This window comes from Leptinotarsa decemlineata, unplaced genomic scaffold (assembly GCF_025532065.1).
Source record: "Leptinotarsa decemlineata unplaced genomic scaffold, Ldec_3_MD MMD2_tig00003335_RagTag_RagTag, whole genome shotgun sequence".
Lineage (NCBI taxonomy): Eukaryota > Metazoa > Arthropoda > Insecta > Coleoptera > Chrysomelidae > Leptinotarsa > Leptinotarsa decemlineata.
Genome location: NW_027412587.1, coordinates 3,954,041 through 3,980,850, shown reverse-complemented (window position 1 = coordinate 3,980,850; position 26,810 = coordinate 3,954,041). Strand labels below are relative to the sequence as shown.

The 26,810-nt window shown below is 37.0% G+C and overlaps 2 protein-coding genes across 2 annotated transcripts in view; one reads left to right on the top strand and one right to left on the bottom strand.

Annotated features, from left to right (window-relative positions):
* mura (ring finger protein murashka) overlaps positions 1 to 4,011 on the bottom strand; it is a 42,437-nt gene extending 38,426 nt beyond the window's left edge. Inside the window, exons 1-3 of the mRNA XM_074177970.1 lie at positions 3,688 to 4,011; positions 3,439 to 3,628; positions 3,253 to 3,374 (exon numbers count right to left, since the gene is read on the bottom strand). Of these exons, the coding sequence (XP_074034071.1) occupies positions 3,253 to 3,374; positions 3,439 to 3,620 (304 nt within the window). The 5' untranslated portion in view covers positions 3,621 to 3,628; positions 3,688 to 4,011. The remainder of the gene's footprint in view (positions 1 to 3,252; positions 3,375 to 3,438; positions 3,629 to 3,687) is intronic.
* Positions 4,012 to 10,920: 6,909 nt separating this feature from the next.
* The window catches only part of LOC111513582 (death-associated protein kinase 2), an 88,729-nt gene continuing 72,839 nt past the window's right edge, over positions 10,921 to 26,810 (top strand). The window contains 2 exon segments of the mRNA XM_074177967.1: positions 10,921 to 11,075; positions 21,387 to 21,428. Coding sequence (XP_074034068.1) covers positions 21,395 to 21,428 — 34 coding nt within the window. The 5' untranslated portion in view covers positions 10,921 to 11,075; positions 21,387 to 21,394.

Here is a 26,810-nt window from a genome sequence, read left to right as displayed (position 1 = left end):
CTGTTGCCTAATGAATTTCATAATCTAGACATGAACGTAGATGTGTGTAGATGAAATTCCCTCTGTTTTAATAAAGGAATTTGGTAAAGATATAGTAGGTATTCTAACCCATTTAGTAAACCATTCATTTGCATCGGGCATATTTCCAAACTGTCTTAAATCAGCAAAGGTAACTCCAGTGCATAAAAAAAACGAAAAAACTAACATTAATAATTACAGACCAGTATCAGGTCTCTCTCCGTTTGCAAAGGTTAACGAATATTGTATGCTAGACAGACTAACTCCCTTCATCAATAAATACAGACTCATACCAGACCAGCAGCACGGTTTTCGGAAGGGAAAATCCACAACAACTGCAACAGTTGACTTTTATAATAATGTATTGTCCGAGATCGACAAAAGAAACTCCCCTGTTGGAATTTTTTGCGACTTAAGCAGGGCCTTTGACTGTATTCCTCATAAGGCACTGCTACAAAAACTTTGGCTTTGTGGCATACGAGGAATTGCAGCCAAATGGTTTGGATCATATCTTTCTGATAGAAGTCAGTTTGTCCAAATTTGTTTCAAAGAAGTTGACGGATCTATTAGTAAGCACTGCTCAGATGCCTCGCAACTGGAGCTGGGAGTGCCACAGGGAAGTGTTTTGGCCCCAATACTATTTTCTTTATTCATTGCTGACATAGTGGAATTTTTACCTGAGTATAACATCACGCTGTATGCTGATGACTCATCTTTTCTTGTCTCCCAGGAATGCAGTGAAATGACCGAACAAGCTTGTAACCATCTTCTTGGTAAACTAGGACTATGGTTTTCAGCTAATCAACTACATTTCAATAAAGAAAAAACTGAGTATCTAATCTTTCACACCAGACAAAGACTAATAAACAATCCACTCTCGATCAAACTGAATGACTTAAATATTAACAGAAAATCAACAACAAAATTCTTGGGATTAACCCTAGAGGACGATCTCAGCTGGAATGAGCATATTACAGCAACTATAAATAAATTAAATACAAAAATATATCAAATTCGATGTATGCGGAATGTGGTTGATAACGGAAGTTTGAGAAATTTCTACTTTGCTGAAATCCAGTCTATTCTACTTCATGGCATTTTACTATGGGGAAACTCTCCGGCAGCACTGCATCTATTTCTTATTCAGAAAATAGCAGTAAGAACTGTAAAAAATGTATCACCCAGGAATTCCTGTAAACCATTGTTTGCCGAATTGAATATTCTTCCTCTGGCCTGTCTTTATATTATGGAGGTTGCCTGCTACATCCATAAAATAAAAAACACTCTTCCCAGGCATTCGGACATACATGTCTACCAAACCAGAAATAATCAGCTAATCTATCCAAATCATAGCAATCTCCAAATAACATCAAATGGACCATTTTCAACAGGTGTGAGAATTTACAATAAATTATCCACTGGCATTAAAACTCAGCCTACACACTTCAAATTTCGAAACTCCATAAAACGCTTTCTGCAAGAAAATTTATTTTATAGCATTGATGAATTTTTATTGTAACTTTTTAAGCAAATAACTTATATCGATGTTCCTTTTGTTGTCTTGTAGTTATGTATGTAGTCTTTACTATATTTATATACATGCACTAAGACATTATATCCTGACATGTTCTATACCCTAATGGGTCCTTTGAATGAATAAACTGATTTGATTTGATTTGAAGACTATTTTGAACAAATGTGATTATGTGAATAATGCAAGTTCATTCCAGAAAAGTTGAAAGAATATCAACTAATGCATGGAGAATATCATTGAGTGGCTTCGTCAAAAAAATAAACCATTTCATGAAAGTATGGTGAAAAACAACTATTGTCTATAGTATATGCAAATAAAGCTCGTTTTACGGAATATGTAGTCAAGATGGTACCAAAACGAAATATTATTTTGCGTTTACTCTCTTATCATTGCGAACTTAATGCTATCGTTTGAGCTCAAGTCAAGGGTTTCACTGCAAAAATAAACACCTCAACATGTGGAAATTAGTCCATTTAGATGAGAAAACTGTAGAATCTTCATTGATAAAATTTGATGAAGATTCATTGAATTTATCTGATGATAACATACCATAATTTTTTGCTTATACCTAAGCTATTAAACATTCTTATTCATAAGCGCCCGAAACTAAACTAGGCAATGCCCGTTTCTTTGTGTGTATAAAGACATTACCAACATGAGTGACAAAAATTCATTTACACTTTCAAAATGGTTTCGCTAGCATGACAGGGTGATGACATCTCCCCTTACAAGATGCCATCTATGGAATCAACAGAAAACTTAATCCACAAATATAAAAGACAATCAAGGCTCTCCAAGGCTTTCAATTGCAAAGCCAAGCTTCAACATCGATTACCAAATGAGATTTGTTCTCTTTTTTTTATGCAGTTGTCACTGCAAGGCACCTAAATGAAATAAGAGCTCAAAAAGAAGCATTGGTAATCCAACACCAGGCAGCGTCATTTCAGCCCGCCATAGGTCTCATCAGTGATGCTAGGCTGCACCAAGATTGCAATATTGGACTTAACTATGAAATGAGAAGTCTAAATAGTAAATGGCAATGACAAAATTGTATTTGTGGTTCAGCGACACATCTCTAACTGGTGTTAGATTTCGAATGTTTTATTTTGTGCTAGTTTAGATCAACTTGGGTCAACTGTAATATTGGCCAAAAATTTACTTTTGAAGTGGCTGATTTTCAATTGCACTTTTTCTGTCTCTCATCTTGAAACACATCAGAAAAAAATTATTCCAGCTTTGTTAGGTGGCATCGATAACTTTAGTAGAAACTGTTGACTGCTGCAATAAGCTGCAATTCAACAATTTTTCAAAAGTGTGCAAATAACTGTGAAATCCTTCACTCACTTTCATACATGTTTGGACTGTGACTCAGCTATTACAAACATGAATTCTTTTATCACACAAATCGTTCATACTCAAGCTAGATAGCTCATAAATTAAATCAATTCAAAAATAGTGAATTTTCCTTAGAACCCTTATCTAATCACAAAATTATGTATCATGTGATTGGAAGTTCTTTCTGATCATTTATTCAGGCAGTAACAATGACCTGAATCAATCCTCACCTTTGTGTTATTAGAGCCAAGGTTGGCCGACATCAAGGTCAATATCTTCTTTACCAAACAAAGATCACAAAAATAATTCCTAAAGCCCTAAAAACACATTAAAGTCTACATATGGAAGGTTCATAATCAACTTACCGGAAGCTTCATTATAGTGAGCGTGACCATTTCTAGGGGTAGGACTCAACTGCGGGTTCTTGGGGTAGTTGTGCATGTGATTCGGTTCCTTCGGGCTGCCATTAGGAGGAACCAAACACTCTCTTAGAACCAAGAAATGGAAATTAGCACGTTGAAAAAAAGAGAAACCTTCTTTCAAGGACTCACCTCCTGTTGAAATTATTTTCAAACTCCCTATTGTAATCTTTGGGGTATCTGTTGGGCCATTTTTGGTGGTTGTGAGGGTGACTCATGTTGTGATTAGGGCGATTTGAGTGGTTACTGGTATGCCTATTAAAATTAGATGAATTCCTACGATGTGGATGTGGGTTGTGGTTGTTAGAATTCATTATGATCTCTAAAAACCAAGATGGGGATTGTAATTAGGAGAAAAATGCTGAACGGGAATCAACTCACAGTTCTTTCCTTCGTCTAAGTGATTCAGATTAGAAATTAATAAGGAGACGTTTCACTAATATACCACCATTCACAACAATCACTATTGAGCAAGAGGGGAAACAGTCATTTCACTATTGTATTTCATGCTATTGATCCACACTTTTTTGGGGTTTGGGCAAGCTAGATTCAATGAGCACACAATTATATTATTGCTACAGATGTTACAAATGAAAGAAACGCCACAAAATTAACAAATTTTCTACTTTTCGACGAAAAGTAGGAGAGGTAGGGCACGACTATTTTTTCTTTTTATTTATCTTGTGCTTATCTTGGTGGTGTTGCCAAATTGGAACCTTATGGTATGTCATTTTTTATTTGAACCACGCCCGCCAATATTGAAATCGAAAATGAGTTGATTAATATTGAAGAAATATTCATTAGTTCTTTCAAGGAAGTTTACAATACTCAATATTTGCAGAAAGTATTTATATTTTCGAAATCCCATTACTCAACCACGAGAATCAGCTCATAGTGTACCACGTACACATTTTTCTTGAATAGGAAATTCGCATGAATAGTTAACACCCTTATATTTATGCCATTTTTTCAAATAATTGACGTGTCCTCAGATATCTCAATGAAAGAAATTTCTCCAAACTCAGGTTTTTTCGAAACATCCAAATTTAAAAAATGAGGAAATTTTGAAATCCAAAGAATATCTGTCAATTGTCATTAACTATAAATGCTGTCTGTCTAAGAACTAATACTCTGAGTTCCAGTTCTGTTCCATAGAGCTTGAACTAATTTATTGTTTCGTATCAACTGTATGCTGATTGGCATGACTGTCAATTTTGGACTTGAAATATGAAAGGTAATAATGATTATTATGTTCACTATTTTATCAGCTATAAAATTATCTCCCCAATCGTCGCAAAACGCCGTCCTTTCATGAGTCTCTTCAATCTCGGGAACAGGAAAAAGTCACAAGGGGCCAAATATGGTGAACGAGGTGGCTGAGGAATGATAACGGTGTTGTTTTTGGCCAAAATATTACACATAAGCAATGACAAGTGAACAGGTGCATTATCGTTATGCAAAAGCCATTAATTGTTTCTTCACAATACCAAACGTTTTCTTCGTATTGCTTCTCGCAAACGGCGCATAACTTCATGAACTGCTGATGTATTACGCCACGGTAATCGAAGAAAACAGTGAGAAAAACCTTGACATTTAATCGAACTTGGTGTGTTTTTTTGTATTGGCTCTCCTGAGCTTTTACATTGAAACGATTAGACTTTGGTTTCGATGCCATAACCATATATACCCATTATTCGTCACCAGTTATGACCCTTTTAAGCAAATCTGGGTCGCCGTTGACGGCATTCAACAATACCTGAGTAATGATCTTGCGTCGGTTTTTTTTGGTAAAAATTAAGCAATTTTGGAACGAACTTCACTGCCATACGTTTCATGACCGAAATTTACGAAAAAACTACATGACATGAGCCAACCGATATGCCGAAATCCCCAACAATTTCTCTAATAGTGATTCGACGATTCTTCATAACAATTTTCTTCACTTTCTCAACATTTTCATCAGTTGTTGATGTACTGGGGCGTTCAACTTGTATGCCTCTCACCAACAAAATAAACATGCTAAACAGCTGAAACTGTATACATATGTTCGAGACGAGTGTACCAACATAAAAACAAGACTGCAAGTAGCCACGATGATCCCCAGGTGGCTCGTGGAGTTATTAACATCGACTACCCAGAACACGAGGCTAATGACCAATGCAGTCGATGTCTTTGGAACCAAAAAAAATATTAAATTAAATGTTATAGAATTCGAAACCATCATTTTTCACTTGTTCACCAAACTGACTACCATTCAGTTATCCAATCGGGCAAAGTTTTGAATGAGTCACAATTTGAAGTTCCTTCAAATATTGATCAACTGATTGCTTTACTATTTGAAGAAACATGTTCTTTTCACAAAGCCTGCTTCCAAGTAAAGATAAAGTTGGAAATATTAATTGTTTGTACTTATGTAACACATAATTGTCGATGATTTGGAATCATATTTAAAATTGTAATGCAATAATTGTAGCAGTCTATATATATGCAGTTCATATCAGGACCCTGGGTCGCAGTTGTGTTTGTCAAGTTCAACTTTTTTTTTGAAAAAAATTGAAAAAGTGCATTTCTAGATCGAATTTAACAAAAAGTTACTTGAAAAAGTTGTGTCTACGGCAATTTTATATTCATATGCCAAATTTTATGCAACTAGGATAAAGTTAACGTTTTGCTTATTTTAGACAAATATCCCCTTTATTTTAAAAAACAAGTTCGGTTAATTGTCATCAATTCATGTATACATAACAAACTCATCATGGTGTTCAACTTTTCTGATACATTTTTACTTATGCGGACATTTTTAGAGAGAAATTAAAAATTTGCTATAAAAATTTTAACATGACTGGTGCAAAGTTTCAATCACTTGCCTATTTTCTTGAACAAACGTACCTTCAATTTTGAAAAAGCAGACACAACTCAAAAACTGCAATAAGTATTAATAAAATTACTAGAGTTGAAATTAAATTAAAATTTCAATATTCAGTATTTACAGATTATTTATAAACACTAACTAGGGCGGTAGGGATGCTTAATCACGTTGAATAAAATTTTTAAGTAGGTCTTGACAAACAAAATGGTAGTGTCAACTTGTTGATTTACTTGTCAAATTTTTAACAGTTATTGTTGTAATAATGTTGTCTCTTCAGGAAAGAATAGAAATAGTTTTTTAATATGTGGTGAGAATACACCATAGGGGCAAGTAGCTAACATTTTTAATGAACGGCATCCAGGAAAAAATGTTCAACATACTACTGTGTCAAGGATAATGTCGAAATTCAGAGAAACATGATCCGTAGCAAATCAATTTAAGAAAAAGCACACTCCAAGTAGATATGAAGAGGAGGCCCAACTTAACATTTGTTTAAAAGTTATTGAACACGGGCAAACGAGCATAACCGATATTATAAAAAATAACGGGGTCTCTCAGTCAAAAAATCGAAATCAAAACTCTGCTCTACTTTGCCAAGCTTGCGCTTCTAGTGGGAAGCTTCTTCAGGGCCTATAATTTGTTGAGTTCTGGGTTTTTTTGCCAATGAATAACATTACAAATCGTACTTACAGTAAAAATGAGTAAAAAACAATGAATTGAACTATAAATCGACGAAGGAAAGTTAAACATTAATGAAGTTTTTTTGTTTGACAAATGTCATACCTTCACATAAATGTTATTTTTCAATGGGTATGATGATTTGATAATCTTTGACTCTAAAGGGAAAGTTGATTGATACAATTTTCATTATTATCATTATGTTTTTTGGTGTAGTTTCAATAAATTACTGTATATACTGCTGAGATTATCAATGTCACTTCTCTTATTCATACAATCAGAAGACTTATTAATTTCAACCATTTCAAGGAAAAGGCGTTTGGAAATATTTTTTTCTGTATGTGAAACTTTGATATTAGAGTAATTTGGTTTATGTTCTGTTTCTATAGAATGTTGCGCTAATGCACATGATTTCTCATTAAGCTTTATATCAATTAAATATATTGGAACATATAATCCAAATGACAATTGTTACAAGGAATGTTATAAATCACATTTTACTTTTTTGTAGTATCCGTTTTAGCTTTCAATTTGGTATTCAAATTTCTAATATTGACGAACATTTTACTGATTATATGTACTAGCTAACATATATGCAACCTCTGATTTCTATTGTGGCATAGCTTAAACTGAGTAAACTATTAATATAAAAAATACATATAGGCTCGGTTACAGGTTACATGAATAGATGTAAAGAACATCAGAAGCAATGCAATGGACTCGGATGTCACGCAGGTTGCTGTAGCTGCACCCGTGACTAAGTTGGGAGTAGTTGCTGAATCATCACAAGGTCTTTCGACGATGCCATGAATCCGCAGCTGACCCATGATGATGAACCTGTTTATTTGTTTTTCGCAACCGAGTGTTGCCTATTTTTTACACCCTGGTTGTATCGGATTGACGAAGACTAAGTAGCCAGAAACACGTAGCTTCGGTTTACCCACTTTCATATGAGTGCTAATTACCGCACATTTGTGGTTCGAGTTAGGATGTCTAGAATTGCTAGGATGCTCCTATTATTACCACGGAAGTAGCTACAGCTATACTAGATTGTCAAGATCACCTACTGTGGACGCCAACTTGGTTGGTGAAACAGACACCGAAACTGATGCAGTTCCGATGTTTGGGAGTAATGCTTGTGGTTTTAATTAGGTTGTGTTGAATCTCTTTTTCCAATGAGTAGTTGTGTAGTTTACAAAAAATTGGCAGAAATCAAAATATTTCATGCAAATGAAATTTTGAATAGGGATTTGATATTGCTTTAGGAAAAAATTATTCAATGCCAAATATAAAGCAAGTACTATTAGTAATGTCTCCGAACCGGATATAATAATGTCAGGTCAGACAATTCCACTTTCTGCTTCAACAAGTTTGTTGGGGGTTAAACTGGACACCATTGGCACAATCATGTCGCTGGAATTGCAAAAGCCGCTTCTCAAAAGCTTGGAAAACTGTTCCGAACCAGAAAACTGTACACACCTCAGCAACTTTTGAAGTTTTTGATGCTCAGTCAGGCCCTCTTTGAAGTATTGTTCTCATGCATGGAGCTCCGCCCCTAAGCATACCCTGAAGCTGCTGGATTTCATCCAGAAAAGAGCCATCCGCCTGATTGGAGACGCGAACATCACTTTCAACCTTGATAGTCTGGAACTTTGAAGAAAGGTTGGAGAATTCTTTTTTCTATAGATACTTTCACGGGAAGTGTTCAAGTGACTTGGCACATTTGATTCCACCAAGAGCGGTACATATCAGAAATACGCAACGGACTGTCACTGCTCATCGTTTTGAGGTTCATCTCAGTACACCTTGACCTTTACTGTTCAAGAATTCTTTCATTTGGATAAGTTCGTTTATGTGGAATAAACTCCTGAGAACGTTTTTCCAAATGGATTGAATCTCTAGCGATTTAAATCCAATGTGAATCATTACTTTCGCACAGGCACCACTCTTAGAGCGCCTTGAGGATTTTCTTGTAGTGCTTGTGTTTTGTCCTTAAAAAATGGAATGAAAAAACAACTGAACTTGTAATTCTTAATAATTATCATTATAGTACCTTCTTAGTTATCATTGAAGTATAAAATCTTTTTTTGTACTTTCAGATTACAATTTAATTACAGTAAAAATTATTTTATGAGTTTTAATTTTATGAACCAAGCTTAATTGCTCAGTTATGAAAAATTTGTATGGGTATGTTTACATATATCTACCTGTGTGACTTCCGGGTCCAGGATATGAATATAGAAAAGAAGTGTTGTCGAGTGTTTATGGCTAACTGGAACCACAAATGTCCGATAGGCTCCTATTGGTGACTTCTTTCGTTTGTGGTCTTTTCCGTTTTCGACAACTAAGTGTTGCCCATCTTTGCACTTGGCTCCACCACGCTGATAAGTACCATTCTGATCATTCCCATATTGATTTCAATTTGAGAGCAACCGGTAGACAGTTGTTTCAGCCTATTGGGCATCGTCGGTACCGGGCAGGCGGTCCTCGATTGAAGACAAAATGTGAATAACCAAAAAAAAGTACTTGATAAAAATAACTGCGTAAACGTAAGCGACACATAAGTGGAACCACCTATAGGTGTTACACCCAAGTCAACTTGCCAAGTTTTTATGTCAGTGTTGGTGGTTTAACCAATCGACCGACAACTGCGGTAGCAGAAATTTGAAAAGCTATCCTGGGATGCCACGAATCCAACACTGACATAAAAACTTGTCAAGTTGACTTGGGTGTCACACCAATAGGTGGTTCCACTTGTGTCTCGCTTGCGTACACGCAGTTTTTTTATCAAGTACTTTTCTTGGTTATTCACATTTTGTCTTCAATCGAGGACCGCTTGCTCGGTGGGTACTGACGATGCCCAATAGGCTGAAACAGCTGTCTACCAGTGGCTCTTAAATTGAAATCAATATGGGAATGGTCAGAATGGTACTCATCTATTTATCTTCTGATTTAAATGGAATTATTTTCCAACAGCTTGGACTGGTTTAACCTTTCTCGATTTCATATCACTTCTAGAAACATGTGGATTCGTTTTCCGATGGCATTCCAGGATAACTTCCCAAATTTCTGCTACCGCAGTTGTCGGTTGATTGGTCAAACCATCAATACTGACATGAAAACTTGGCAAGTTGATTTCGATGTCACACCAATAGGTGGTTCCACTTATGTTCGCTTGCGTTTACGCAGTTATTTTCATCACGTAGGTACTTTTCTTGGTTATTCATATTTATATAAGACTAGTTGTTGCCCGCGGCTTCGCCCGCGTAGAATTTGGTAGCTGTAGTACTAATTAGTACTATGTTGCTGTAGCACTGCTGTTTCAATGTTTTGACAGAATCAGAATCAACGAACTTAGGCGTGCGCAGCGTTATAGAACAGTGCTTTCAAAAAATTGTTCTACAACGCCATCTAGTGGCAAGTTACAGAAAAATTGATATCTTAAAAACCTTCTCTATGAAAATTACTTATACATGTCAAGTTTCATCACGATCGGTTGAGCGATGTAGAAGTTTATCACTTACCAACCAACCAACCAACAAACATCCATTTTTATATATTAGATTCTCACGGACAAAGTATGATGAACTGTTTTCTCGGGTTTGCCCCCCTGCGGCTTTTTCCTGTTCCCATAATTGAAGAGACCCATGAAAGGATGACGTTTTGTGACGATCGAGGAGATGAAAACCGAATCGCTGAAAGACATCAAGGACATACCAAAAAGTGCATATCAGCACTACTCCAAAGATTTAAAAAAAAACTGGCACAAGTGTATTAGGTACTTATATCTGAAGGGAACTTCGTTGAAGGGGGCAAAATGGAAATTGAAGAATAAATAAATATTTTTGAGAAAATTGAAAATTCATCTTATTTTTTTAACAGACACCGTATATTATTTCGATATATTTCAATGAAAATATGTTACATGAGACAGTTTTGAGTTGTCTCAGCTTTTCGATTGAGACACAACGTTTTCGCGAGCGCCATAACCGATGCGTCCTCTCCCTTCCTTCGTCGTCACGTGGCCTCCGTTCGCGTTCTGGGGTAGGTTCTAATTTTGGCGCGCCCCGACGCCGCATTTTGTATTTCGACGCCGCGTTCAGTTCGCAGAGTGATGTTGTGCAGTGCCGGGGATTCCGACGTTTTTTGATTAACCCGTGCGGTGAATAAAGAAGAGCCACAACGCGGTGCGTTTCGTTTATCGGTGAATATTTATAGAAAGGTGAGTGAGAAATCTTCGGTTGTTCGGACAAAATATGCGTTCGCGACGTTTGTAGGTCAAACAACTGAAGGGACACTATATTTTGTAATGCTTATTCTAACCCACTTTCGGTTCTTGGTCCAATTTTGAACATGTAATATTTGTTTTGTGGAGTTTTGTTGAAAAAAACTACAAAGATTTGAAGTATAAGTCAAGTATTGATCGCCATAACAAAAAAATTAATAGCCGAAAATCATATTCGTTCGAAAAATTTTTTCAAGTTTTAATTTGGACTGATTTATAGATAAAATTAACCTTATTCTAAGATATCTGTCACTTAGAGGGAGTTAAATAATGAATGATATTTGAGGCGTCTACTTTCAAAACATGTGTTGTAGTTGATGTCGCTGTAAAAATCTGTTTTTTCACGATAAATATTCCTTTTCGGGAGCAGTAAATTGTCTACAATAGTTCTATACTTGATAATGATTTGTAAAAAATATTTTTCATTGAAAACCAGTTATTTCTTTGTTGGTTTTTTGTCTTCTGAAAAATACTTATGTTGGAAGTGACTTATTTATTTTTGTAACAAAATGCCTCCTTTTTATGTCAAGTGTGATCGCATCGATGTACACAATAATTATATCACACAATGCATGAAAACGATGAAAAAATTGAAGGCTGGACAGCTTTCATAGAGTTTTACAGCGATTATTTCCTTCAAAGCGGCAAATTGACGAAAACATTGAAGGCTATGATAGTTCGTACTGGAACTACTGGTTTAAAATGAATCTATTGAAAACACTTTCCCAACACCAGAACAAAAATTACAGTCTCTCGCAGAGAGACCGCAATTCCATCGAGAAGATCAAAGATGTAAGGTTGCGAGAAGAAGAGATCTTAGTATCCTTTGTCGTACCTTCGTTATTTCCAAGTGTAAACATACCAAAAACAATTGAATATTTGAAGGATGTTTTAGATGTTAATGAAATAAGTGGTGAAGTAGTTGAAGAGTACATCCGGCTTATCAAAATTCGCATGGAACAAAATTGCTTCCAGTTCACCCAAGTTTTTTTACGGGCAATGGGAAACCGGTTGTCTCCTTTCATGGCTAATCTGTTCGTGAGCAGATTTGAAATGGAAGCAAGGGAAGAGTTGGATTACTTTCCACGAACCTGGATCCGATACGTGGATGATGTATTTGCCATTTTCAATACGAATAGGAGTAAGGTAGAGTATTTTGTATTCTGCCTCAACAACAGATTCGCAAGTATAAAATTCACGTATGAAATTGAAAATAACGATGAAATAACATTCTTGGATATAGTAGTTATTGAAAATGTCGATAAGGGTCTAGAGTTTGTTGTATATAGAAAGAATACGAACACTTTCAAGTATATCCCATCACTGCCCACAACAAAAAATGGCGGAACTACAATTTTTTGTTCATCGGCTGCTCACATTTCCCTTGAGCAAAGAAAGATATGAGATCGAGAAAAAAATTGTTATTAAGGTGGCTGAAAGCAATGTATATCCATCAAACACAGTGGATACATTATTTAGAAAACAAAAATTTAGGGAGTATCTTCGTGATGCTTCTACTTTTCGAAAAGAGATAGATTCAAAATTCATAGTACTTCCAGATGCACCCAAATACACCAATGGATTGGTCCGAACATTCAAAAATTGAATATAAGAGTGGTTTTCAAAATTGCACGTACACTTCAACAAGTGTTGGGCACTCTGAAAGACAAGACGTTGGAAAAAGAAAAGTCTGGGATTTATGAAACAAGCTGCGAGGATTGTGCTGAGAAGTATATTGGTCAAACCAAACGAACTATACTGGCTCGCTACAAGGAACATGTTTCGCATATTCGGTTTCATAGACCCGAGAAATTTAGTGTCGCTCAACATGCCATAGAGAACGACCATACAATAAGTGAGAAATGGTTGAAATTGTTGAGACCGGTAGGTACATGCTAACAGGTTTCTGGATGCCTCCGAAACCTCGGAAATCGAAAAGTGCGGAATGAGTTCTGTTCTATGAATAGCGGCAAAGCTACTATTCCGAAGAGCCCTTTATTTGATTTTATGCATAATAATTCTAAATAGAAAACAGGTAAATATTAGAGATACTCACTAACATAAAAGAAAATACTTAACACATTAGAGGTTTAGCATAGGTTTAGAGAGGTTTAGCATAGGATCAATGACAAGTAGTAGTTAGGTAATGCTAACAGGTAGTAGTTAGGCCACTCGACAAGAAGCTGACATGGAACTCTCACCTACAGAGTAGAGCAAAAAGAGCATGTATGGCTTATGAGCAATGTCGGAGGACAGTGGGACGTGCATGGGGTCTTTCACCCCGTGTGGATCTACACTGCAATAATACGACCTTTGTTAACATACGAAGCGATTGTATGGGGACCCAAAGTTCAACAAGCAACGGCCATCCAAAAATTATATCAAATACAGCGACTGGCTTGTTTGAACATCACACAGAAGCCATGAGAACAACACCAACCACGGCAATGGAATTAATTATGGGTCTGACCCCTCTGGACCTGTACGTTAAGGAGGTTACGTTAATGGCTATATTTCAATTGCGCACGCCTGGTGTAAACCTCGAAGTAGGAATGGGTCAATTGAGGCTGAGCCTATGGTGAGAAGCGCTAACTGCGCAATCTCTGCTGCATGCAACCAGTGATGCAATTGAACCCAGGTTTGTGTTTAATAAACCCTACAAAATACAAATAAAACAGAACACAGAGTCACATGCTACAAATGCAATACGCATATATACAGAACAGACAACGTGTCACCTCAGGGCTGGTACAAGTATGTCACCAAGATTTAGCCAAAGCCTCGGTAGATAAGCAACATTATCCTGAGGTGGATTGAAGGGCACGACAGGAGTAAAGGTAATCGCATTGCCCACTCGTTAGCCAAGGAAGCGGCTGGATTAAGAATTTTAGGGCCCAGTGGCACCTATGACCTTATGACTTCGACAACTGCGGAACTAGCCAAATGTCACACCCACGCTCAATCCCTAAAAAGATGGGATGAAATCAAAGGATGCAATCTTGCCAGGATCACCCTGGGCGACCCTGGAAAGCTGACGCCGATGAATATCTGACGATGACCAGGAAAAATCTACGCTTAACAGTAAGATTTCTGACTGGCCACTGTCAACTTTGGAAACACTTCCACAATATGGGACTAGTGGATACACCTCTATGCAGGATGTGTGAACAGGAAGATGAAACCCTCAGGCATGTCCTATGCGAATGTCCGGAGTTATCGTCAATAAGAGAGTGTGTGTTCGGCGAGTCTTGGCCTACACCCGCCGAAACAAAGGAGATGTCTCCCAGAAACCTGTCCACCTTCCTAGAAAGGACAGGATGGACGATGGCCTAGGAAAACAACTCCTCGGGAGGATGTACAGTGGGTCACATGTGGCCTAAGTGCTGTGGGCTTACACTCACCCTCCCTACTCTACAAATATAGATAGGCAACTAGCATATGAAAACACTAAAATAGTAGTAAAATTTAGTCATGATGATCTCCTGAGGGCGCTAACTTGTTTAGCGAAACGCGCGTCGAGAGATCGTATTTTTGCTCTGTTGTTGGAGAAGTGTTTTCGATAGATGATTTCCGTATTGGTGTGCCTAATGGTCCAGTGAATCGAATACAACCTAGCAGAGATTTCGAGGAATCATTCAGTCTCACCAATTGTATCAAACGTCTCCAAACCGCTCTATCAGTATATCGTTCTATGCTATGTCAACGGCATTCGTAGGTGTTTGTTTTTATTTTTGTCAGTCAATTAACCTTAAACTTGCTCTTCGTCGCATTGTTTGTACCGTTAGTATTTTAAGAATCAGTTCGACATCCAAATCCTTGTCGTTTTGACGCAATAGATTAGATATGGAGGCCATTGATGCATTGAAATGCGGCTCTAGGTTTGCCAGTAATCTAGATATTTCGATAAATTTTATTTTTTCTTAAAAACAGTTCTAAAAAGTTCTCTAATGAGGAACATTTGTTTTCTGAGCTATATACGCCTACTTAATGTTTGAATAAAATGTTTTTTGGCCACAGTTGTCTAATTATGGGAAGACTTCTGAGGGTTGCTCGTAGGGGTGTGACCGGTTGACGGAGGGAACAAATCTATTCAGTTGTTAAGTGGCTCTGCTGGTTATATGTGTATACTGATATATATAAGTAGTAGATATATTAGATGTGTGAAACAGTTAGTGTTTACGGTTATGTGCACTATATATGTATGTATATATTTGTTTGTTTGTTCTAGCATCATCACATACAAGTATCTTGAATACTTCCGTGATGTTTTCAATGTTTACTCATTATTATTCATGTAACACTATTTTCTTTATGAACTATTTCCTTGAATAAACATTATTATTATTATTATTATTATTATTATATGAGAAAACTCATTTCTAGGAAATTTCAGTCTCCCTGTAAAGAAAAACAAACATAATATTGCTTCATACACACTATCTACACCTGTAGGGCCTTTCATGTATAACTACAGGCTATTGGAAATCCAAAATTCTGTGGTTGCTCCCCGAATAAGAGCTTTTCTGTTAATTTTCCAGTGTTCTTCGATCTCAGCTTCATCGAACAACTCTCGAAAAACTCTCGATTTCAACAAGACATTCATTTGAATATTAACGATCTAATATCTAGCTTATCAACTGAAAAAAAAAAAATTCAATTGCATCTGTATGATACCTATTTGCTTTCTGAATCTGCGATACAGACTTGGACTAGGCCGAAGAAAGTTTTTTCATTGAGTGAGGCTTTGGGGTTTGGTTCCACTCTTATTATAGTTTTCCATTATTGATTGTTGGTCTAATTTTATTTCATATTTATTTGAAATATTCTTCACTTTTATTATCTTTTGCCGTTCTATATTTCAAATTCTTGATAATTTTTGTCATTTCAATTCGAATATAATCTGAATCTTTTGAATTGCACTCAGATGGATATGAGAAGCATAGCAAATAGCAATTACTTTTCTGGATCTGGCATAATGATCCAGAACAAAGACGGAAAATTGCGTTATGACAAAGATTTCGTAAATATTTAGGGCTATGATATCCCTTCTGGCAAATGATGATATTTTTAATTGCCAAAATCTCGTAAAACTCAAGATAAAAAACCAATTTCTAATTAGCTTTTTATAACTACTGAAGACCTGACTAGGTCCGCGCTGGTTCAGGCACAGATTATGTGTTCTAATGTTTCATAATCTTCCAAATAGAGTTGGTACGTAGTCTTCCGACTGTGCAAGTCTTTTCATATGGTGATTTAGACATGTGAGTAGGCCTGTTAGACAAAGTAGGTAATGCTTGTTGTAATCTAACAATGGATTGGTGACGTTTGCGAAGGCTTTATAAATACTTTGGAATGGACCAAAGCTGGTAAACTTTGCCAGGGATCAAAAACTCTTGGAATCCGGTTATTTGTTTGTTTGGTTCTGGTTCTGGTCTAATGAAACCGCAAAGCCCTTCTTTGCAATACAGTCATCAGTTCCATTATCTACCACAGAAAATTTCTTGAGTCTTCTCTTTGAGGAGAATTTTGTTTGGCAGTTTGCTATGAACTTGCACTTGATCGATTAGAGTTAAGTGCTTCCAAAGCCGCTTGGCTATCCAAGAATATTTTTATTGGCATTAGCCAAGCAAGTCTATTTCTGTAAACCAAAGCTTCACCTAAGCTGTTTGCAGTAAAGCTTTCGGCCACCAGGCAATTGTTCCGTATGTGATCATTGGTCTGACAATTTTCGTAATGGATCCTTCGATAGGGACGGTATAACTTTTTATCGAGTATCGGGTATCAAGAATATTTATACAGAGTATTGTTCTCATGTATGGAGCTCTGTCCCCAAACATACCCTGGATTCTGTCTGGATAAGGGTCATCCGCCTGAATGAAGACGCGAACATTACGTGTAACCTTGATAGCCTTGAACATCGAAAAAAGGTTGGAGATTTGTCTCTCTTCTGTAGATACTTTCACGGAAAGTGTTCAAGTGACTTGTCACATTTGATTCCACCAAGAACGGTACATATCAGAAATACGCAACGGACTGTGGCTGCTCGTCGTTTTGAGGTTTAACTCAGTACACCTCAAACTTTACTATTTAAGAACTCTCTCATCTTTAGAACTGCGTTTATGTGGAATAAACTTCCTGAGAAGGTTTTTCCAAATGGATTTAATCTCCAGCGATTCAAATCCAATGTGAATCGCTACTTTCTCACGGGCACCGCTCTGAGAGCGCCTCAAGGATTTTCCTCTAGTGTTTGTGTTCTCTCCTACACCATCTACACTACAGGTGATGCGCACGAAACGAGCGTTGGCGAGGCGGAGCGATAGAGCGATGTATGGGCGAGAGGAGAGCGACGGCGGCGCGGAAGCGACGAGAGTAAACTAGTATGTTTTGGTCGCTCGCGAAACAGTAGTGTTCCGTAGAAAAATATTATAATACCAATACCAAATGGAAATTGATAATGAAGAATTTATCTCGCGTATTTTGTCAAAACCTGTTCTATTGGACAGTAAAAATGTTCACCTTAGCTCGTAGTAAAGGGTAAAAAATTCGCCAAAATTACTTCTTCCTTCATTTGTTGAATGAATATTTGTATCTGTAGAGTAAGGAGGGTGAGTGTAAGCCCACAGCTCATAGGCCACATGTGACCCATTGTACATCCTCCCGATGAGTTGTCCTCCTAGGTCATCGTCCATCCTGTCCTTTCCAGGAAGGTGGACAGGTCGCTGGAAGACATCTCCTTTATATCGGCAGGTGTAGGCCAAGACTCGCCGAACACACACTCTCTTATTGACGATAACTCCGGGCACTCGCACAGGACATGCCTAACAGTCTCACCTTCCTATTCACACATTCTGCATAGAGGTGTGTTCACTAGCCCCGTATTATGAAGGTGTTTCCTTAGTTGACAGTGGCCAGTCAGAAATCCTGCTGCTAGGCGTAGATTTTTTCCTGGTCACCGCCAGATATTTCTTCGGCGCCAGCTTCCCAGGGTCGCCCAAAGTGATCCTGGCAAGATTACAACCTTTGATTTCATCCCATCTCTTTAGGGATTGAGCATGGGTGTAACATTTGACCAGTTCCGCAATTGTCGAAGTCATTAGGCCGTAGGTGCCACTGGGTCCTAAAATTCTTAGTCCAGCCGCTTCCTTGGCTAACGAGTCGGCAATGCGATTACCTTTACTTCTGTCGTGCCCTTTAACCCACCTCCGGATAATGTTATTATCTACCGAGGCTTTGGCTAAATCTTGTCTGTTCAAGGCGAATAGGGCTTGTCTGCTGTCAGTACAGATTGTTATGTTTTTGCCAGAAATTCCTTTCTTAGTTATTTCTTTCGTGGCGATTGAGATACCAGCCAGTTCTGTTTGGACCACGCTGGCCACTTAATCCTTAGGCTTAGTGATCTGGAGTATACTCCACATCCTGAAACTTCCGCCATAGGCCTAGCCTCAATTGACCCATTCCTAATTCGAAGTTTACACCAGCCATGCGCAATCGTACCATGGCCATTAACGCAACCTCCTTAACGTACAGATCCAGAGAGGTCAGACCCATGATTAATTCTATTGCCGCGGTTGATGTTGTTCTCATGGCTCCTGTGATGTTTAAACAAGCCAGTCGCTGTATTTGATATAATTTTTGAATGGCCGTTGCTTGTCCTCCGACATTGCTCATAAGCCACGTATGCTCTTTTTGCTCTACTCTGTAGATGAGAGTTCCATGTTGGCTTCCTGTCGAGTATAGTACCAAGGTATTTCACCTCTTCAGATAAGTTTTGTTTGCTTTTGAAGATGTTGGGAAGTTTTAAGCCCGTTAAACTTATTTTCCTGATGAAAATGACCATCTCAGTCTTCTTGGGTTTGATCGACAATGAGTATTCCTTACACCATGTTTCTATTAATTTGAGGCCATCCTACGGTCTATCGCACAGTGTGTTTACAAATATGCCGGTCTGCAAGATAACTATGTCATCTGCGTATGCAATTGTGTAGAATCCATTTGTGTTAAGGTGATTAATCAGGGTATCCAGAACTATGTTCCAGAGAAGGGGTGATAAGAACCCTTCCTGTGGACATCCCCTCATGACCAGTCCTTTCACTGTGATGTCTTCTACATTAATACTTATTGCTCTACTAGAGAGTATCTTGAGTATCCATTCTCCTACTACCAGGGGTACATTCCTGGAGTGTAGTTGCTGGGTAATTGTTGGAAAGGTTGTTTTATCAAACGCTCCCTCGATATCTATGAATATACCCAGGGTGGATTCTTTGTGGTCCAATGATCTCTCGATTCTGCCAACCACATGGTGAAGGGCCGAATCAGTAGACCTTCCCGGAGTATATGCATGCTGATTTGGATGAAGTGGGTTGTGAACTAGTACTTCATCCCTTATATACCACTCACATAGCCTCTCCATGGTTTTTAAGAAAAACGATGTGAGACTAATTGGTAGGAATGCTTTTGGTAGGGTGTAGTCCATCCTACCTGGTTTGGGTATAAATACTACTCTTACTTCTTTCCACTTACTGTTGAATGAATACCATCTCTAAGTTATAACTACGTTCTCATTAGCTCCAATATTGGCTCCAATATTGGCTCCAATAGTTCTCTTCGACGTAAACGTGTGTTACGATGACGTGACATGTTGCTCAAACTCTACTCCGGCACGACAGACCGACCGAAGTTTCGTGCCTACGCAAGATATTTCTCGTCATCGCCCCGCGCTGCGTCTTCCCGCAGTCGCTATCGCTTGACCGTCGCGATTTTCGTGCCTTCAGCCTAAGGCTGTCACTCGGGCTAAGTATTGCGAAAAGTTCGGGCCATTAAGGTCTATGCCTGTACCAAAAATCAAATATCTGCTTTCAAAAATGACAAAAATACAGGGGTGTCTTCATCTAAGTGTGTCACACTGTATGAGTTACGAATATGTGTTCTCAGTATGTAATTTCGTAATCTGAGCAATGGAAGAAAAAAAAAAGAGAAAAAATATGCCAGAATTCCTTAAGATAGGAATTGTTTTTTCGACTTATTGAAAGAGGTGCAACTATAGTTGGAAATTCTTGTTTGATATTTAAAACACTTCATTTCTTTTTTCTGTCGTTTTTTTAATGTTCTGGAGTCATGAATGACGGTTCTCACTCTTGATGACCGCACATCAAAATTTTTGAAAGAATAACGTTGTCGTATGACTCAGTTTCCGCGAAGAATTACCAACTCGACTCATCCATCAGAGGTTAATACCTTTCCGTTAAAAATACCGTCTCAAACAAATGGAGAGAGCATACCAAGGTCTGTTACGTCGAACAGTGCTCTTGATCGATTTATTTTTAGTTATAAAAATTCCCGGGACGACTTTGATCTTCCATTTTTTGTTTTTGTTTGGTCTCTGTTTTGGCGTCGTCTCAACGTACAGGTGGGGGTGTTTTGGAGATAAATTTATATTGTTTAGGTTTTGCCATCCATACGAGTTGTAAAAATGATATAAATGCATTGATGGATAAGAAAATCTGACAGTCACGTGAATATATTGGATATTTTGGTTGTTGACTCAATAAAATTATTTGAGTTTTACGCTTTTTAAAAAAGTATTCTACGATTTCCAAAATTGTTATATTCAACCAAATTCGATTGATATTTCGTTTCATTATAGATCAGTCAATTAGGTTTTTTTTTTTTAGATCAGAAAATATAATGAATATATTAAAAGTTCACAATAATTTGTAGGAATTGCTAAAATGCTGATTAAGGTTTTTTTTTAGATTTTTGCATATAATTTATCACTTTTTTCCAAATTTTCTCATTTGCAAGAAAATAACGTTTGAAGTATGCTCTAAAACATAATTCCAAACCCCCTTTTTCACCAATCCAAACACTAAAGAAGCTGATAGTGTGCAAGATATTCGTATGCCATATATGAAAATTTCAGAACGAAAAATTACTATTATGTATTTACTGATAATTAAATGATGTTTTTGCGAAAATAAATAGTAGAAACTCTACCGTTTCAAATGAAATTCAAACTAAACCATTATCTTACGTACTCATATTTCATTTTGTTGTGATTATGTTCTTGAATTAGATAATATCACCGGGAGAAGATCAAACAAAATTAAATTAATATTTGTTGAACTTCTTCAAAATTATTTTGACAGATTTTATTAAAATATTGACCTATATAATTGTGCTGTTAATTCCAAACACCATTTCAATAATACTAAATTATTGGTCTATCACTAAAACTGTTTTTTGTTTTAGGAGAAACAATGATAAAAGTAGATGAAAATGATCCAGTGGGGGGTGAGTATGAATTTGAATAGATAAGTGATGAGATAATTAAGAGATATGGTATGTTTTATGACAGTCTTAGAAATGAAGCTGTGTTGGATACAATATATTTTGTTGTACTATATACCACATAGCGATAACAAATTGAATTCCATTTATGCAGTTCTTCCATCGTTGATTTGATTTACCCTAAAAATGTCCCCTCTATCTTAATATATAAGCTTGAAAATTATGTTCTGTGTCATTGAAGCTGAACATCCGTTTCGAAGTACGTCAATATTTTATTGAAATATATTCAGATCACGTACTTCATTGTAAATTATGATTTTATATATAGATTAATATTGTTGTGCCTGATCCTGACTCATTCGATATCTTCAAATTTATTCTCTCTGTCTCTATATCAGTGCAAGTTTTTGTCAATGTTTCTCGAAAGAAATGAAAAAGTTCAGAGGTTTATCTGAAAAAAAATTGTGTCCTGAATAAAAATATCAAAAATGTGTATATGACTAATTTTTTCCTCTTTAACTGAATACTAAACAATTTTTACGTGACTTCACTAGTTCAGGAAGTAATGAATAAAAAAAATCAGAATTGTGCTTCAAAATATTGTGACAAATGTGACAATTGACACTTATCGACTTTTTGTTGACGTTTTGATATGTTAATGTATTGAAAGCATTTCATACTATATAGATTCCACTAGATCAAATTATATAAAGATTATTATCAAAATCTAAAAAGCAGTATACAGGATGTTTCCTAATGACAGCAAAAAATGTAAGGTGTATGCAGAAGCCAATTCTATGAAAAAAAAAGAATTCATTTTTGTTTCAATAATGTGAATATCCATTTTTCAATTTTGGTAAATATTGGTAATGTTATTTTCAGTAATAAGAGGTATATTTAGCCTTAATAAGATACAAATTAGTGAGTACAGTGGCGGCTCGGTACAATTAAGCAATTACGCCACTGACGTTTCTTGTAACATTTAATTTTTTGTTGTTTTTGTTTTGATTACTTCATGTTGATAATATCAAAAATATCAATTTGATGGGTAATCATTTTTCATTCGTTAATGCTGTTGCAGTATTTCATTTAACAAAAAATAGGAAGGCCTTGAAAAAAATCAATGGTTATATGATATCAATTCAACAATCAATTAGAAGAGACGGTTAACATCGGTTGACATTAACTTTAAACTCAAAATATACAGGGTGGGGCATCGAAAACGAAACAGATCGAATAGCTTCAAAATCCATGTGTTCTAAAAAAAAATGCAAAAACACGTCGATTGTTAATCCAAGGGAAACATCTTCCTATCATAACCTCAACTGTCATACCTCTTCCCCCACCCGTCGGTGACTATCACCCAAACAATTTGAATAGGAAAAGTAGTAAGTGTGATACATCGTTAAAAAGGTAATTTCATAAGGAATTCAGCTATGTCAATTTTAACTAACTTTCGATTTTGGCGCCTTCTTGTGGAAAAGAAACTGTTCCGTATTCCAAATTATGATACTTCATTCGCAAGCTGATTTGACATAAATTCGGTGACAATGCATTATGGAGTTTTTCTAGGAGAAAAAACAACATGGCGGTTTCACAATGGCGGACAACATCAATTATGGTCCGATTTGATTCAAAATTGATAAGTGGTGGTTTTCAGGGTCGGAAATCATGAATTGTTTTTCAATGCAAAAAATCAAGATGGCCCCTCCGATCTCCAGATTTATTTCCCTCAGATTACTTCTTGTGGGGTCATTTAAAAGTAAAATATACGCCACTCATCCAAATTCGTTTGCAGAGTTACATCAACGTATTATTACCGAATGTCGTCAAATAACCCCAGACATGCTCCAAAACGTCAGACAAAGTTTTGAGACTAACTTATACTCATGTATGGCAATGAATGGAGAACAATTCGAGCATCTACTATGAATTAATGTAGTTTGAAATGATCTTAGTTAAATTTATGCACAATTTTCCAATTTTCAAGTTATGTAATTTTTTCAATTCTTGTTCTTTTTTCGTGAATTGTTCACATTATCTTTCAAATAAAATGTGAATTGAAAAACGAAACAGTTGTTTTTCCTGCAATAGAGCGCCAAAATGAAAAGTTAAGTAGCGAACACTCATATGTCTGAATTCCTTATGGAATTACTTAGTACTTTCCCTAATCAAATTGTATGATTAAACAAGGGGTGGGGAGAGAAGTATGCCAGTTGAAGTAACGATAAGATTTGTTACCCTTGGATTACAAATCGACGTGTTTTTGCATTTTTTTCCGAACACATATGTTTTGAATATATTCGATCTGTTTAGTTTTCGCTGCCCCACCCTGTATAAATCATGATATTGAATAAAATGCTAAAATAAGTAGTAAATTATTCAATCAAGTTAACATGTTTTAATATATAGGACTAATAATTAACAAAAATTTTAATTTTGAAAGACATCTTTGGGGGCAAACAAATATCACAAATTGATTATCATGCGATATAATCAATTGACTAATGAAAGCTATAAAGCTATAAAAACCATGGGGCATTCTTCTTATTAAATTATACAAAATTACACTTGTCTCCTCATCTTCTGAAGTTGTCAACCTGATTATTGGTGAAACACACATCGAATTTTCTGGTGTTTGGGAACAGTGGGGCATGAAAAATATAAAGGGGTTTGGTATGGTAATTTATTTAGAGGTGTCTGTCGTCAACCATATAGACACTAAAGAGTCAAACCCAATTTATAAAATGCGTCTTATGATATAGACAAGGTGAACGAAAGAATGGACTTGTTTAAATTGAAAAAGGAAATGCTAGCAGAGTTGGTGACGTAGTTTGGGTAGTTTGGAGCAAAGATTGGTTATCAAAATTTTTATATCTGATATGTTTCAACCCACCTGCACTATCAGACTCTTCAAGTTCTCTTCAATAAAAAAAGCAAAATGGAATTAACAAGAAATATGAAAATACCATCAGTGTGGAGAGGAGCACCAAAAACTGGACTGGACTGATCCAGTCCAGCTGATGAAGCTACCGTGTAGCGGGACAGGGTATTCATTAATTTATTATATGCCGGGGCATTTCTTTTTATAGTGTGAATTTTATTATTTGTTCCAACTTCTATAGCGGACTGTAATTTATGGTTTCATAAATATAGGAATAGACAAATTTGGAATGTAACATTAATATTATTTTATTTACTAAATACAATATCAAACCCCAACAGATCTTAATGTAACTTGATCATCATTGAATTTAAAAGCTATATACAAGGTAGTGCAATCCATAAGTAATTTGAACATACGTTTCGCTCGATGTACCAACGATATGTTGGGGCATTTTTCTCAATCATGTGTACTTTTTCAATCGTGTTAACTCTTAAAGTGGACTGTATCTTTTGATTTCGTCAATATTGAAATAGAAAAATTTCAAATGTGGCATACTCGACATAGTATGTTATCTACATAATGATAAAATATTGTAATGAATCTGAAGCCGGCCCTGACCGATATCTCAGCGAGCAAACGCATGACTCATCGGGAATGCACTCGATAAGCCACCGTGAATAATCTAGGCCGAAATAACTAGAGAGATCCGGAGCGTTCGTTGACGATATAAAAAGGCCGCTCTCCGTCCCGTGCAGGGGTCTGTACTTAGAAAGTGAATCGTGCGTTTAAAGAAAGAAATCCAACTGTGAAGATAAATTAAGCGTTAGTTGCTAAGTGTTGTATATAAATTAGTTGTGAAAGTGAAATATTGTTAAAAATAAATTTGTTTAAGACAGTTAATTCTTTAATTCGTTACAATTGATGATCAGAAGTGGATTTTAAAATAAATTTGTGAACGCTGGACACTCTTTGTATTACGGTGAAATTGACTATAAGACATATTTGTTCGCGTAGAGACTGGTGATTCTGGTGAAAACTGAGGGAGTTAGTCAAGAAGTACCAGGAAATCTTCGACATTGGAGAAGGAAAAGGCTGCAGAACGAATGTGATTCAACATAGAATCGACACTGGGAATGCCCGACCAATCCGGCAATCAGCTAGAAGACTCCCTCTTGCCAAGAGAGGAGAGGCAGACAAGATAGTCAGCGATATGGGAAAAGAAGAAGTCATCGAACCTTCTGACAGTCCCTGATTTTCCCCAGTCGTGTTAGTGAAGAAGAAGGACGGCTCGACAAGGTTCTGCGTGGATTATCGCCAACTAAATCACGTAACAAAGAAAGACAGCTACCCTCTTCCAAGAATCAACGACACCCTAGATACGCTATCCGGCTCCACAATTTTCTCGACCTTGGATTTCAAGAGTGGATATTGGCAAGTTGAATTGGCCCCAGAAGATCGAGAAAAGACAGCTTTCACCATCGGCTCAGGATTGTGGCAGTTCACGGTTATGCCATTCGGGCTTTGTAATGCTCCAGCGACCTTCGAGAGATTGATGGAGACAGTTCTCAAAGGGTTCTCATGGAAGAAGTGTCTAGTGTATCTCGACGATATAATCGTGGTCGGAAAATCGTTCGACGATCACTTGAAAAATCTGGAGGAGGTATTCATGCGTCTGAGGAGTTCTGGATTGAAATGTAGTCCCAAGAAATGTCATCTGTTGCAGAAAGAAGTTCGTTACCTTGGCCACGTTGTCTCTGGGAAAAAAGTGGGGGTAGACAAACAAAAGATCAAAGCAGTTAAGGATTGGCCCATTCCAAAAGACATACATCAGCTTCGGAGCTTCCTTGGTTTATGCACCTACTACCGCCGATATGTGCTGGGGTTTGCCAACATCGCCAAACCATTGACCCGACTCACAGAAGGGCAGATCCAGTTTCAGTGGTCTGAGGAATGTCAAGACTCATTCAAGAAGTTGAAAAGAGCTTTGATCAACGCTCCTGTTTTGAGCTATCCCCTACCTGACGAAAAGTTCATTTTAGATACGGACGCCAACAATGTGGGACTTGAAGCAGTCCTTTCCCAGATCAAGGATGGACAAGAGAAAGTTATTGGCTACTTCAGCAAAACGCTCAGTAAACCAGAGCGCAATTATTGTGTCACCAGGCGAGAGCTGTTGGCCGTTGTCAAAGGTGTAGAACATTTCTACAAATACGTGTATGGAAGAAGATTTCTGTTGAGAACGGACCATACAGCTCTCAAATGACTGCTGCAGTTTACAAATCCCGAGGGCCAAGTAGCACGCTGGATTGAAATACTTCAAGAATTTTACTTCGAAATAGAACATCGAGCTGGGACTAGCCATAAAAACGCAGATGCCCTGTCACGGAGACCATGCCCCGATGACTGCTCACATTGCCGACGAGCAGAAGAGAAGAAAGCAGCCATTTGTAGAACTAGAGCTGAAGACGATAACTGGGAGGATAATAAGATCAAGGAAG